Source organism: Urtica dioica, chromosome 11 (assembly GCF_054948205.1).
Source record: "Urtica dioica subsp. dioica isolate 48M chromosome 11, U.dioica_male_clone48M_v1_H2, whole genome shotgun sequence".
Classification (NCBI taxonomy): Eukaryota; Viridiplantae; Streptophyta; class Magnoliopsida; order Rosales; family Urticaceae; genus Urtica; species Urtica dioica.
The window spans coordinates 9011458-9023613 of record NC_142766.1 but is presented as its reverse complement, the minus strand read 5'-3'; the positions used below and the strand labels follow the sequence as shown (position 1 = coordinate 9023613).

Sequence of the window (12156 nt, the reverse complement as noted above, 5' to 3'; positions counted from 1 at the left end):
TTACTTAGTTACAAACAAATTTCTCTTTCTATTCCCCTTCCCCCGGCTTGATTTCTTTGAATGTTGTGTCAATTTACCATATCTACATCTAATCTAACTTAGACGATTCATCTGTAATAAAATGCTTATGATATATTTATAGCTTTTATTGAGCGTTTTGCGTGCGTTTGTTCATCATATATAGATCGTTTATTATAGACTTTAAGGGTTTCGGTAAAAAAAAACGTTAAAAAAATAAATGAATATTCGTTACTGGGGTTTTCCCTTTCGCAAAAAGAATAAAAATTAATAAAAAGAAAAAAAGAAAAAGAAAAGAGAGAAGCTGTAGCGAAAGAAAACCCAATAACAAATTTCAATTCCTCTTAGTCTCACCTTACGTGCTCTCTATCAGATTAACAAAATAGAAGTACAATATATGCAACAATCAGCTGATTTTAACAAATCAAACTGTGAGATAAAATCAGTTCCACGCAACACTATCAACACCGGTAAGAGCGTTGCACAAAAACATAGACTTATGAATAAATTGGAGAAATAAAGGCACTTACAAATCAAGAGTTCACCATCAAGAGATAGAAACTGATAGAATCTCAGATCTAGATTTAGAGAGAGAAAGAATGATGAGAGAAACAAAAGAATATTCTCATTACTAAATTCAATGATTACAGAAGATATTTGTATACTCAAGTAAACGTAACTAACTTCATAACAAACTGGCAGTCGGTGCCACATGGCATCACACGACTGGAGACCTAAATCAACTAATATAGGCCTTAGTACACGTCAGTAAGTTGTAGACACTCTGCAGTAGCTCTGCCTTGCGTCACACGTCAGTCTCACCACTGCCTTGTTACGCACGTACTCTATCAGAAACAACAGAACCCTAGTTGAATGCTCTTATCTGCGTGCTAAAATTTTCTAACCTCTTGCTCTGATCATCCCATCCTTTTGTTTTTTCCACAGAACAGATTCAGCCTCAAGTATATGTGTTACTCACCCAAACCAGGATAGTACCAGCTCAGAGCGAAACATAATTATCTCTTACATTACCAATGTCTGAGTAGTACTCATTGTAGTTCAGGTATCCCCAAAACCGTGATAAACCATAGGCACCGTGTTTAGGTGATTTGAGATAATTAATATGCAGTTCTTGAAGGTTTTTGTCGAATGTTTTCTTAATGGAAAAAACCTGCAAAACAGATAAACTGGTAGTCAATTCAGCAGTTTCAACTCCTTTCAGAGACTAAAACCCACCATGCATTGTCGGTGCTTTTTCAATCAAGACCACAAATTTTCTGCTGAGTGATCTCAGAAATGGTACGTGGTGTGAGCATATAGAACGACTTTAATCTTATAACGAATCTTTTTAAGCCTTGGTTTCATAAAGAAAATAACAGAATATTAGCCCTTTTGCTACAATATTCAAGGTTTTGGTATTATTGATTTGTATATCCAGTGGTTTTTGGTATATAAATCTAGAGGTATATGTCCATGTTGGTGACCTTAAACAGTAACTTGCTGAAATAAAATTAACATGCTATTAATAATATATTTTCGTTGGTTTCATGCATTGATGACAAGGGGGAAAGAAAAAACAATGTGCCAGTTGTCCCCATGTTTAAATACTGTTTTGGATGGTTAAAAGGTGGTGGAAGATGATGTGAAATTGCATTGGCTTGTGTTTTGGAACATTGGAATATGGGGTTTTATGCAAACTGGTTTTGGAATGGTTCAAAAAATGAAGCCATGAGAACGGGAAAAGCAGAAAGATATAACGATTACCTTTGATATGTCGACTTTAGAAAGTCTTCTGGCCATATCTCCTTGAATTATTCCAACATCACCTATGCCTCCTCTGAGGCAAAATCTGAAGTCTAATGCACACTGCAAAATTCCATCAATGATTCTGGCTACATGCCATGTTTCATCAGAGAGAAAACATCTGCACAGTACAACCAAGTGAGAACAGAAAGATGAAGAGAGAGAACAAAGAGAAACCCGACTTAAAAAAGAGCCCCATGTTGCTTCATACAAAGCAAAAATGTGTAAAGAAAATAAATCCTTGAGAGTTAAGAACAGAAACTCAAACATAGCTCTCGAGAAAAATAAACCAACAGAACCATAGGATCAATACAGATGTGACCCCCAGATGTCATATGATAACCGTGAAGAGGGTGAGGTTAAGCACAAGTAACATATTTGAATAGTGTACAGTGGCTTTCGAGCCATTTAAGAAAAAGCCTACAGATGATCAATTAATATAAAGTGGCACGGCAGTTTCTTGACAAAGAAGACAGTTAAGAAAAGGACTCCACCCAAAATAAATACATATGTTGCATGGAGCCCGCCATGAAATATCGTGTGAGATTTTAACCTCTTTCAACTCAAGATCCCAAGTAAAAAACCGACCAAATATGTTTCAACACCAAATGAGACTTCCTTGCACCCTTGTATTCATTTTGCCAGTTCCATAGACCCTTTACTGTGCACATGCATTTATTACTTTCTCCATCTCTAAAATTTCCATTCCGAAGTGAATTTTTGTTTTTGAAGAAACACCTTGTTTAATTAATAACTGGAAAAGTCGGTAGAAAGCACAAGGAAATGACCGAGACAAAGCACCGGGAGGCCAGAGTTTATAGTAAATTTCTTAAATTATATTTGTAGAGAGTTATTAGAATTATATTTTATTAGGATTAGTAAACATTTATTTTAGTGCTAATATTCATAATGCTCTTAGTAATTTTAGAAGATTCTCTTTGTTGGTCATAATCTCTCTCTCTCTCTCTCTCTCTCTCTCTCTCTCTCTCTCTCTCTATATATATATATATATATATATATATATATATATACACATATATATATATACATACATATATATATGTACCTACGTACACTTTGAAATACACACTTATAATAAATAAAAAAATCGTTCTTCCCCCCATATTTACATTATTTTCTGTGAAGTCAAATGCCAAATATTAACGATGCACAAAATTTTAGTCGCACAATTTTCAAATGACATCTTGAAATCAAAAGAATGAAACGCAAACTTACATTTGCAGTGAATCAATTAAATACGCCATATGCACTGACTCGAGGTCCATCATATCTTTTACCTGGACAAAACCCAAATCTAATTAATATTTTGAGAAAAGTGAGCAATGTGATCGATGCAATTATGCAAAAATCAATGAGGATCCGAATAGATAAAATTGACTTTTGAGAAAGCCTATGATAGAGTATAGCAGTTCTTGATTTTCAGTTAATAACTCAAGGCAGAAAACTTTTTATTTAAAAAGAAACAGAAAATTTTATCAATAACTAAATAATTCCCAGAAAGAGGAACTTAAGGCAGAAAACTAAATACAAAATTTCATATATATACCAGAAAGATTACGTTAAATCACTTCTGTGTGAATAATAATTAGTCGCCTACCTTATGCTGCAGGGAATCAAGAAACCTGCACCATGACACATGTGACAGTTGTGATTCTACATATTGTTGCAGGGTTGTAACAAAATGATTGACCTGGTGCCTGGAGATGTTAGAAAGTAAACTTTAACTAAAATAAACAAATACCAATAGAAAGAAAAAGAGTAATTGTAATGACCGTCCATGCTATATTTTAAAATTAAATGCAGTCTAATCCGAAAACCCTTGTGACCACTGAATAATGGTTAGAAAAGAGGAAATCGATATCATGGTCTGAAATCTATTTCTTTCTTTTTTTTTCTTTTTCTTTTTTATAACGGTTGCGTTAGGGTTAAAGCCTACTAAAATCCACGAGGCCCTGAAATTATCGACCGGGAGACTACCCCAGTGGCCCCAATTATTGGGGAGTCGAACTTGGGAAGGCCCAAGAATCACCCTTACCACTAGACCAACCCCTAAGGGTTTGAAAATCTATTTCTTATTAATGTAGGTTATTTCCTAATAAAAACAATAAATGATCATATACTGAGACCAGGATTGCAGCAGTAAAATTTGGCAGATCCAACGTTTATATTGCAGCACGTCTGTGGACAAGGTTAATAAGAAGTTGGTTTATCTAGGCCTCTCTAAATGTTTTAACGATCCTAATAGCTCCTTAAACGACAAGAAAAATAGAAGATGATCATCTGGAGCTAGGTCACACCAATTATGGCTGTTTTTTTTATTTTTTATTTTTTATGTAAGAATGGCATTAATTATCCCTACTACTAGGATGATTGGCTTCTATAACTCTTTCGTGTTTTTTTCCTAGTAATGCCCCAAGTTTACATAAGAGGAATTTTACCAGACATGATTTTTTTGTGATGTTCGGGATAGAAAGCATAACAGAACTGCAGAGTTCAGGTAGAGGATCCATACAGGTATGATAAGAATTTTCCATCATGAAAGAAAGGGAAAAAAATGTCATAAAATGGAGAAACTGAAATCCAATTACGAAGCCTCAAACAGAAGGTTTGAGATGCAGCATCCCCATTGATTCAAAACTAAAAGGCAAGTACAATACGAATCTTCGGCAAACTATCAATCAGAAATTTCAAATAGCAGTACAAAGATAGCTAAATCTTAGACCCTAAACGCCAAAGATTTTGGACAAGAATTTGTAAAAGTAATCATGAGGCGATATACCTCATTTTCATCAATGAATTGAAATGGAGGACTTCCTGTTCACATTGCTCAACATGTTGGTTCTGACTGATCAAAGGCCTCAACTCCTGTTCACAAATATTAAAAGCAGATGTGAAGATCTAAATCAAATTCAGATCCAAAAAGCACATGCATTAGATTTAATCAATCTTCGGAAATATCGATATAAATGTCCTTGTTTCTTTTGAATTAAAAAAGTGGCAACTAACATAGTATTCCTAACTAGTACATCGCAATCCATACCTTTAATGAGCCCCAAACATCAGTCAGTGAAAACATGGCAAGCTTCACCTTTATCAAAAAACTGAATATCTCCGAATAAATTTTTAGTGCACCACCAGTCAAGACAATACTGACAGGCCAGTCCACTCTATAACCAAGACCTAAGAAGTCAAAAGAATGGAGCCCTGCAATGAATGGAAGACCATTTTTTAAATAAGACCATGATATCCAAGTCAATATGACGTAATAAGTAACAATTGGTTTTTTTTTTGTTTTTTGTTGCGAAATGAAAAATGAAAGGACATCTAGTGATAGCGTTGATAGTGTTACCAATAGCTGATGTTGTAAGTGGTAATGTATCATTTCCTTTCATGTATACATACAATCTGTCTTTATTTTGGTCATATTCACAGGAAGATCTCTGAATCGATAACTCGAGAAATCCTTGAATTTGAGCAAGTCTATGTTCTGCCTCTGTAATGCACCACTTCTATCATACGAAGGAAAAAAAAAAAAAAAAAAAAAAGAATACGATAAAATTATGAGGAACGAAAAGAAAATAAACACTAAATTAACACCATTACTGAAGAGGCATACATGTTTCGAAAGTGTGATGATAAACATATCTGCCCAGTCTGCAAACTCCATGAAGTGGTACCGTCGCAGGGCTAACAGATGCTCTTTAAAACCAAATCCCTCTTCAAGCAACTTGATAGTTAACTTGCTGATATACTTATATCTATGTGCCATTTAAGGAACAAGAACAGATGTCAAACATCACAGGCTGCTATAATGGTTCTATGCTTGGAAGTTTAAAACAAAGCGGTTTACCAAGTCCAAAAGAAATGGCTTTTTCACATGATACAAAAGAAAAGGAAATGGCATTCACATTCCTTCTTTTCGATCATGGTCTAAATAAATACATTTTCATTGTATTTATTTCATTTTATTTTTTGAAAAACAATTTTTCTATTTTTTTTTTAAATATGAAAAACAGCGAAATAAGGGTAGCCATAAGTACACATTCTAAAACAAATATAAGGATACTGGAGCGTTATCTCTTGCTGCAGGCATTTGTCAATAATAAAATCCAGGGGTATATTGAACTTGGCCACGGAACTTTCTCGGTGGTCTCCAACACTGTTGATCGCAGTATTAGAGGACCTTGCAAGCAAACTTTCCCAACTACTGCCTCCAGACACATGAGGTGGCGAGGCATCTCCATGGATGTCTCGGATTGGTTCTGGGAGCGAAGTAAAATCACATTTTTTTGTTCTATTGATTAAGATATCTTCATCGTGTTTGTCTTTATCACGAAGACCACTATTTATAATCGAAGTTGAAGCACTAGGATCCATAGAACCAACGGATATTTTTTCCAGACTTCCTCTGCAAGGATCTTCCACTATTGAAAAATCAAAATAAGGTAGAGACTGTGCACGAATGCCATCTCTCTCCTGCTGATCAGCTTGCAGTTCTAAGAAAGTATTTTTTGTCAACATTGGATTCAGACTAAGAAAATTGTTATTGGAGGCGAGCTTCCAGTCCTTAAATGCTAACAAATCAGATCCATGTGCCTTGTTCCCTTGCTCATCCTTGCTAACCCGTTCCTCTTGCAAGGTATTATCCGTGACAATCATCTTTCTATAATACGATAAACCCTCCCTCAACGCTCCTAATTTGCTAGATTTTGTATGACAGTCACACAGATTTGGCATTTTTTTACATCTGTAACATCCATCTGCACCCAGAGAACTTTTCCATAGACCAGAGACTGGCCAGTGTGGCTCTTCCGATTCAAAGGGTTTAATTATTTGATCCAGAGGCATCCCACTATTCAGAGATTGCTGACCATGGTTACGTGTTTCTCTTCCTTCACAGAGCCTATCTGAAGCGTTCCCAGCATTGTGTAACTCTTCAAAGACACAAGGATTTGCCTGGAAAGTATTATAGTGTGGACTGATGGAGAAGCTTAACCCAGATAAGTATCTCTGTTCAATCCCAACCATAGGACTGGAAAGGTCAATCAGCTGGTCAGATAGAGTTTCGTCTTCACTATTACTTGATAATGAACATTCAGACGATTCATATGCACTACTTGCATGTAATATATCATCCACTGTATCTGAGTCTTCAGAATATGTATCGCCACCATCCCTGAGAATTGAAGTAGAAATTTTCTGTTTTACATTATGATAGAAATCAAACAGATCTAGGATGAGAAATCAACCATAGGTAGAGTGATTGCACATTTAATTACCCTTTGTCTTCTGCTGAAGGAGCCATCAAAATTTTATTCAATTTTAAACAAACTGGAGAACTTGAACTCTTCCATCCATTGCCAAAAATGTTGGGGTTGGTGCCATGTGATACGACCTACCCAAAAAAAAAAAAAAATCATTGGAGAATTGAAAAGCACTAGTTGACAGAAGTACTACGGTAATCGAGCAGAACAAAAGACACTGAACAGGAACGCAGTCATCCGTGACAAACATCTTTTAAGTGAATATAAGACCTTAACCCTAAAGACGCTAAATAAGAATGCGATCAACTGTACACTCATCTTCCTGGTACTTATAATACGCCAAGATCAGAAAAGGGGCATGGGTATTGCAAGAATTTCTCTAAAAAATGATCCAGCAACATGCTTACAAAAGGATAACAATCACTACACATGCCTAGAAACAGAGACCTAAATAACTTATTATGCGATATGTATAAAAGAGCAAACAACAAAACAGCAGATTACAAAAGATTCTAAGAATCCATTCTTTGAACAGGTCAACGATTTGCTATCTATATGAGAAACAGAAAGAGATTATAGAACCCCATGTCAAACGTAAAAATCTAATGCTTGAAATGTTTCAATTGCGTACTTGCTGATATCTAAACTCTAATTTTGTCAACAAACTTTTGAGCTTCTCTTGCATCCTTTTAAAGTAAGTTCCTCTTTCAAGTGCCCTTGCTTCAATCTCGTTTTTGTCAAAAGTTATTGGACGTAAAACAGCTGAATGATCCCTAAAAGAGCCATTCAAACTGGGAAGGAGATCCTTGTAAGTAAGGTCCTCAGAGGCCACATAGGTACGAAATTCAAGCAGTTTCATCAACACTTGAAGCTGCTGACCAGCTCTGACAAGTGGAATCAAGTGATCCCTCAAGAAACAAGGCAGAGAAACACCATCTCGCACCTGAAACGAAAATTCCGCTGGGAATCAACAATATAAGATACCAAATGTAAAACAAATTGAATTCAATACTGATTCATAAGGCTCTAAATTGGAGGTTTTCTTACCCTAATACTTGCAATCGGTAAGTCAGAAGACATGTCTGCGGTACCATGTCCTCGAAATGGGGAGTCGTTGCAGTGTTCTACTACAAACTCCTTATAAGGATCATTAACCTCAGCCTTGTATATCCATGATCTGATAAACCCGCAATACGGTTCACATGAACGAACAAAAAGATACTTGAGTAACGCATGATGAGGAGGATCAGCAACCTAAGAAAAATACATTTCTGAGAAATATGATTAATAGAAAACACACAAGCTAAACAGTTAATCCTGAATCTAAAACGAAAGACTTTGTTCTGCATAAGAACAACACTTTCGAGGAGAGAGTAACATCACTATGGATCAAAAGAGTGGTAAGTGCACAAGTTCTTATTCTCGACATTAGGATATCGGTACTAATATTTTGCACTCATGGACTGCTTATCTTTTTCTGAATGAACAGTAAGGTTATTGTTTAATAACTTTATTTACATCTGGCAGCCAAATTGAAAAATTATGCAGGAAAATAAAAACACTCTGAAGAAAAAAAATAAGCATAAAGTTGAAAGATTCTTATAAGTGTGGCCATTAAAACAATAAAATAATCCCAGATGAATACTCATTTCACTATGATTTGATAAAAAAAATAAAAAAATAAAAAAAATAAATAAATAAATCTGACCTGTAACTGTGTGTATAAATAAGTAAGAAGCTCCCCTCCTCTGAAGAAACTAGGAAACTCAAGCATGGATTTCGGAATTAAATCTTCAAAAGAAGATTCAGGATAGCTAGAAGAAACAGCGCACAGGTTGCATATATTCCCCAAGGCTTCAATCTGAGTCCTCAATTCCTTGGTGTGTAAATAAAGTTCCAACATTGTCGTTTCAGAATGGACCACTGTGGTGAGACATCCTACAGATGAGCCTGCTTCTAGAGGAAATTCCACAGAGTCTGAAATATGCCTCAAATGCACGGATGCGTACAAAGTATCTAGTGCGCACATGTAACCTTCTAGTATCTTTCCCACAGCAACAGAGAAGGCATGATTGACAAGACTGTATGGAGGGTGTTCCTCCCGCTGCCCTTCACTATCGATATGATTTTGAATCCCCAAGCTTTTATCATCCAAATTTGGATTCCTAAAGAAGTCAACAAATCTGCAAAGCAGAAAGACTAGGAGACCTGAGCGTCCAATGGATTTTAGTATCTTTCCTTGAGCGTGTGTGCTTGAACACCAGTTCCACAAGCTTGGGATCCGATGGATGGTCCTGTCAGCTGGGTCACAGCAGAATGCAGTTGAAATCTTTTCTATGCTAATAAGGGCTGAATGAACACCTTGTAGTGCATTCATCGCCAACCTCACCATACTCGATTCCTTCCAGGAGGGGAAATAAAAAAAATTAAAAAAAGTTACGAATAGACTTAAATGATAATACAAACAATTAATTTTCTATGAAATGCATATAAGCGATTAATATCTCATTTTATTGTTTTCCAACTTTCAACAAGAAATTTCCTATATTTGCAGGCTTTATTATTTTTAATATAAACAAAACTTTAATTGGTTAAGATAGGCCTGATTGAAGTCGGTAGTTTTCTAGCTGAGTATCTAATAAGGGAACCTTATCCTATCCTACAATATGTTATACTTCGTTTGGATTGCAGAAAAAATAGCGGTCTAAAGCTCCATTATACCAAGGATCACTCTTACTGTACACACTCAAACTGTACAGAATACTCTGTATCGGATATGCCACTCAATTTCGTAACTAATGATTCGTATACAAATAGAGCGTAGATTGATACAGTTACTATTAGTTAAGTATACAGAAGAAGTGAGTTTGTCCTAAGGAAACTAAACCTATAACTACAACATAACTGCAGATAGAAATTTCTATTCAGTTAGCTTGACATAACTGAACTCTTGAACTTCCCTATATCCTGTCAATTACGCATAATGGTCACGGAACTAGTCGCCAACTACCATCAATCTAAACCATGTTTCCCGACCAATTTTAAGCCTTTTGCACATAGAACGCATGAAAAATCACTCGTGTTCCTCGCTCGTTCGCTTAAATTTATACATTTAAGTTGTTACCACTAAAGACCAGCACTAAATTTCGTTTCTTGTCATTGAATACAGCCTAAATTCTTATAAAACATGATTACCAGAAGAAAGATTGAAGAATCCAACTAACAACCACGAAAACAAAAACCCCGAATGTGTGACAGAAAACAAAATTGGACTTACAGAAACGGAAGAGACTTGATGATGAAGACGATTATCGGAGGAGGGGAGAGAATGATGAAATCTGTGACCGCTCTCGGAAGGAATCGATTCCCAGGAGCTCGGAGGAAGCCATGGATCTCCGAGCTTCAGATTGCTCAACATAGTCGCAGCGAAGTCCGATTCCACTGCCATTTTTTCAGACTTCTTGTTTTCGGATTCAGATTCGGAGAACCTAGGAGTTGAAAGTGATTTGAGACTCTGCCATTAGCGAGTCGATCGTCTTTTTTGCCTCTTCCCTTGAAAACTGAAATTACGAAATTTGAATGAAACATTAGAGTTGTTTTAGCGCAAAATGATTTTTTTTTTTTTTTAACATAATATTGTATTTAATCTTCTTTTAAGAATTTACCTTTTTTTTTTTTTACTTTATTGTTTGATTGTATAGATGTTGAATAAGTATAGATATTGAATAAATTTGTAAACGTAAATCATAATTGTAACTCATATTTTCAATCAACTTTCTATTAATATAATTGAAAGATATGAGCATGAAAAATTGTACTAAATAAAGTTCCAAGTATAAATTTAGTACAGGTGTATGTGCAATTTCATCAGAAATGAATTTTGGGTTATAACTCATTACCTATTAAATGAAACCCAATGAAGAAGAGAAGTTGAAGAGCTACGAAGAAAGAAGGCGGATAACGACAGTCAAGTCTGATTTACTGAACGAATATAAGAAGGAGACGAACGTGTAGAAGAACAAGAAATGCGAACTGCAAAAATGTTCATCGTCATGAAAGAAATGTTGATTAACCGTATGCAAAAATCGCACCATCACGTCACCGTCTCGTGGAAGCATTTTCCAACACCACACTAAGAATAAAAGGTAGCATTTATGTGTTTAGTCCTCGTTTATTTCTAAAAGTACTCTAGTGGTCTCAAATATCTAATAGTATGTGGATGTTACCTGTACATTCGAGTACACCCTTGAATTTAATCCCGATGATTTTAACATTTCTAATTATTGAACTATGTTGAACAACGAGTTGAGATTTATATATTAATTTATGTATGTTGAATATTTGGAACCGTTGATGGTTTCATCTAAGTGTGAAGGCTCATATATCCAGGGTGTTCAGAAGGTACCTCATTTTGGTATTCCGCTTCTGTGACTAAATAATCACGAAGTAACTCATTTTATAATATTAAGCAACCTGTTTTCTATGTTGGAAAAATATATGATCTGAACACACCAAAACCTGTTAATGACTTGTCCCCAATCCTCATTGAAGAATCACTTGTGAAGAAAGAATTGATCCGACCAAGACATGGCTTGGATATGTGGACTCCTTATACGTCACGAAATGCATCCATTTCATGATACATGTGTCACAAAATATTGAAATCAAACAAAAACTTCATTTTTAGCGAAGTAATAACTCAGAAACGCATTGGAAGCAAATTCAAATTGAACGAAATCACTGAAACTAGTTCATTATTTGTTAAAAGTACGAACTTACCCAAATCTGGTGGAGGAATTTTTGGATCTCGACCCAAAGCTCTTGAGCAAGGAAGAAGACGACCCAAATTCAACCCACGCTAAGACGATGACCAACGAAGACGATGAGCAGATTTATTTAAAGTTTGGAATTAGGCTTACCATTCAAATTTGGAAAACCTTACCCAAAGCTCTTATCCCCTGGGAAAGACGACGAGCTCCTTCGCGAGATTCTGGCGAGTTGAGAGTGTGAATTTCGGCGAGCAGCGTGAAGAAAGATTCCGACGAGTCTG

At 35.7% G+C, this 12156-nt stretch overlaps 1 protein-coding gene across 3 annotated transcripts; it reads right to left on the bottom strand.

Annotated features, from left to right (window-relative positions):
- Positions 1–626: 626 nt before the first annotated feature.
- On the bottom strand, positions 627–10732 carry LOC149381047 (Spc97 / Spc98 family of spindle pole body (SBP) component). Of its 3 annotated transcripts, none has more exons than XM_089630701.1 (14): positions 10384–10730; positions 8815–9507; positions 8154–8360; positions 7738–8049; positions 7122–7237; positions 5909–7018; positions 5459–5600; positions 5192–5348; positions 4883–5046; positions 4622–4707; positions 3440–3539; positions 3058–3119; positions 1783–1942; positions 627–1189 (listed from the first exon to the last, which is right to left on the bottom strand). In XM_089630701.1, the coding sequence occupies exons 1-14, from the start codon at positions 10552–10554 to the stop codon at positions 1019–1021; spliced, it is 3651 nt and encodes a 1216-aa protein (XP_089486827.1). In that variant the 5' UTR covers positions 10555–10730; the 3' UTR covers positions 627–1018. The 3 variants fall into 3 exon arrangements, 2 of the variants coding, with proteins under 2 accessions (XP_089486827.1, XP_089486826.1); XM_089630700.1 differs by having other exon boundaries at positions 5192–5351; positions 10384–10729; XR_016302046.1 differs by lacking the exons at positions 627–1189; positions 1783–1942 and having other exon boundaries at positions 3440–3532; positions 5192–5351; positions 10384–10732.
- Between the last annotated feature and the right edge of the window lie 1424 nt (positions 10733–12156).

What these genes read in the sequence shown, in the direction of transcription:
- LOC149381047 (XM_089630700.1), bottom strand. Translation starts at nt 10,554, where the DNA reads ATGGCAGTGGAATCGGACTTCGCTGCGACTATGTTGAGCAATCTGAAG. An exon ending in TTGATTCCCTGCAGCATAAG is followed by an intron (nt 3,120 to 3,439) that starts GTAGGCGACTAA and finishes GGTTTTGTCCAG; the next exon opens with GTAAAAGATATGATGGACCT. An exon ending in TTAATTGATTCACTGCAAAT is followed by an intron (nt 1,943 to 3,057) that starts GTAAGTTTGCGT and finishes TGTACTGTGCAG; the next exon opens with ATGTTTTCTCTCTGATGAAA.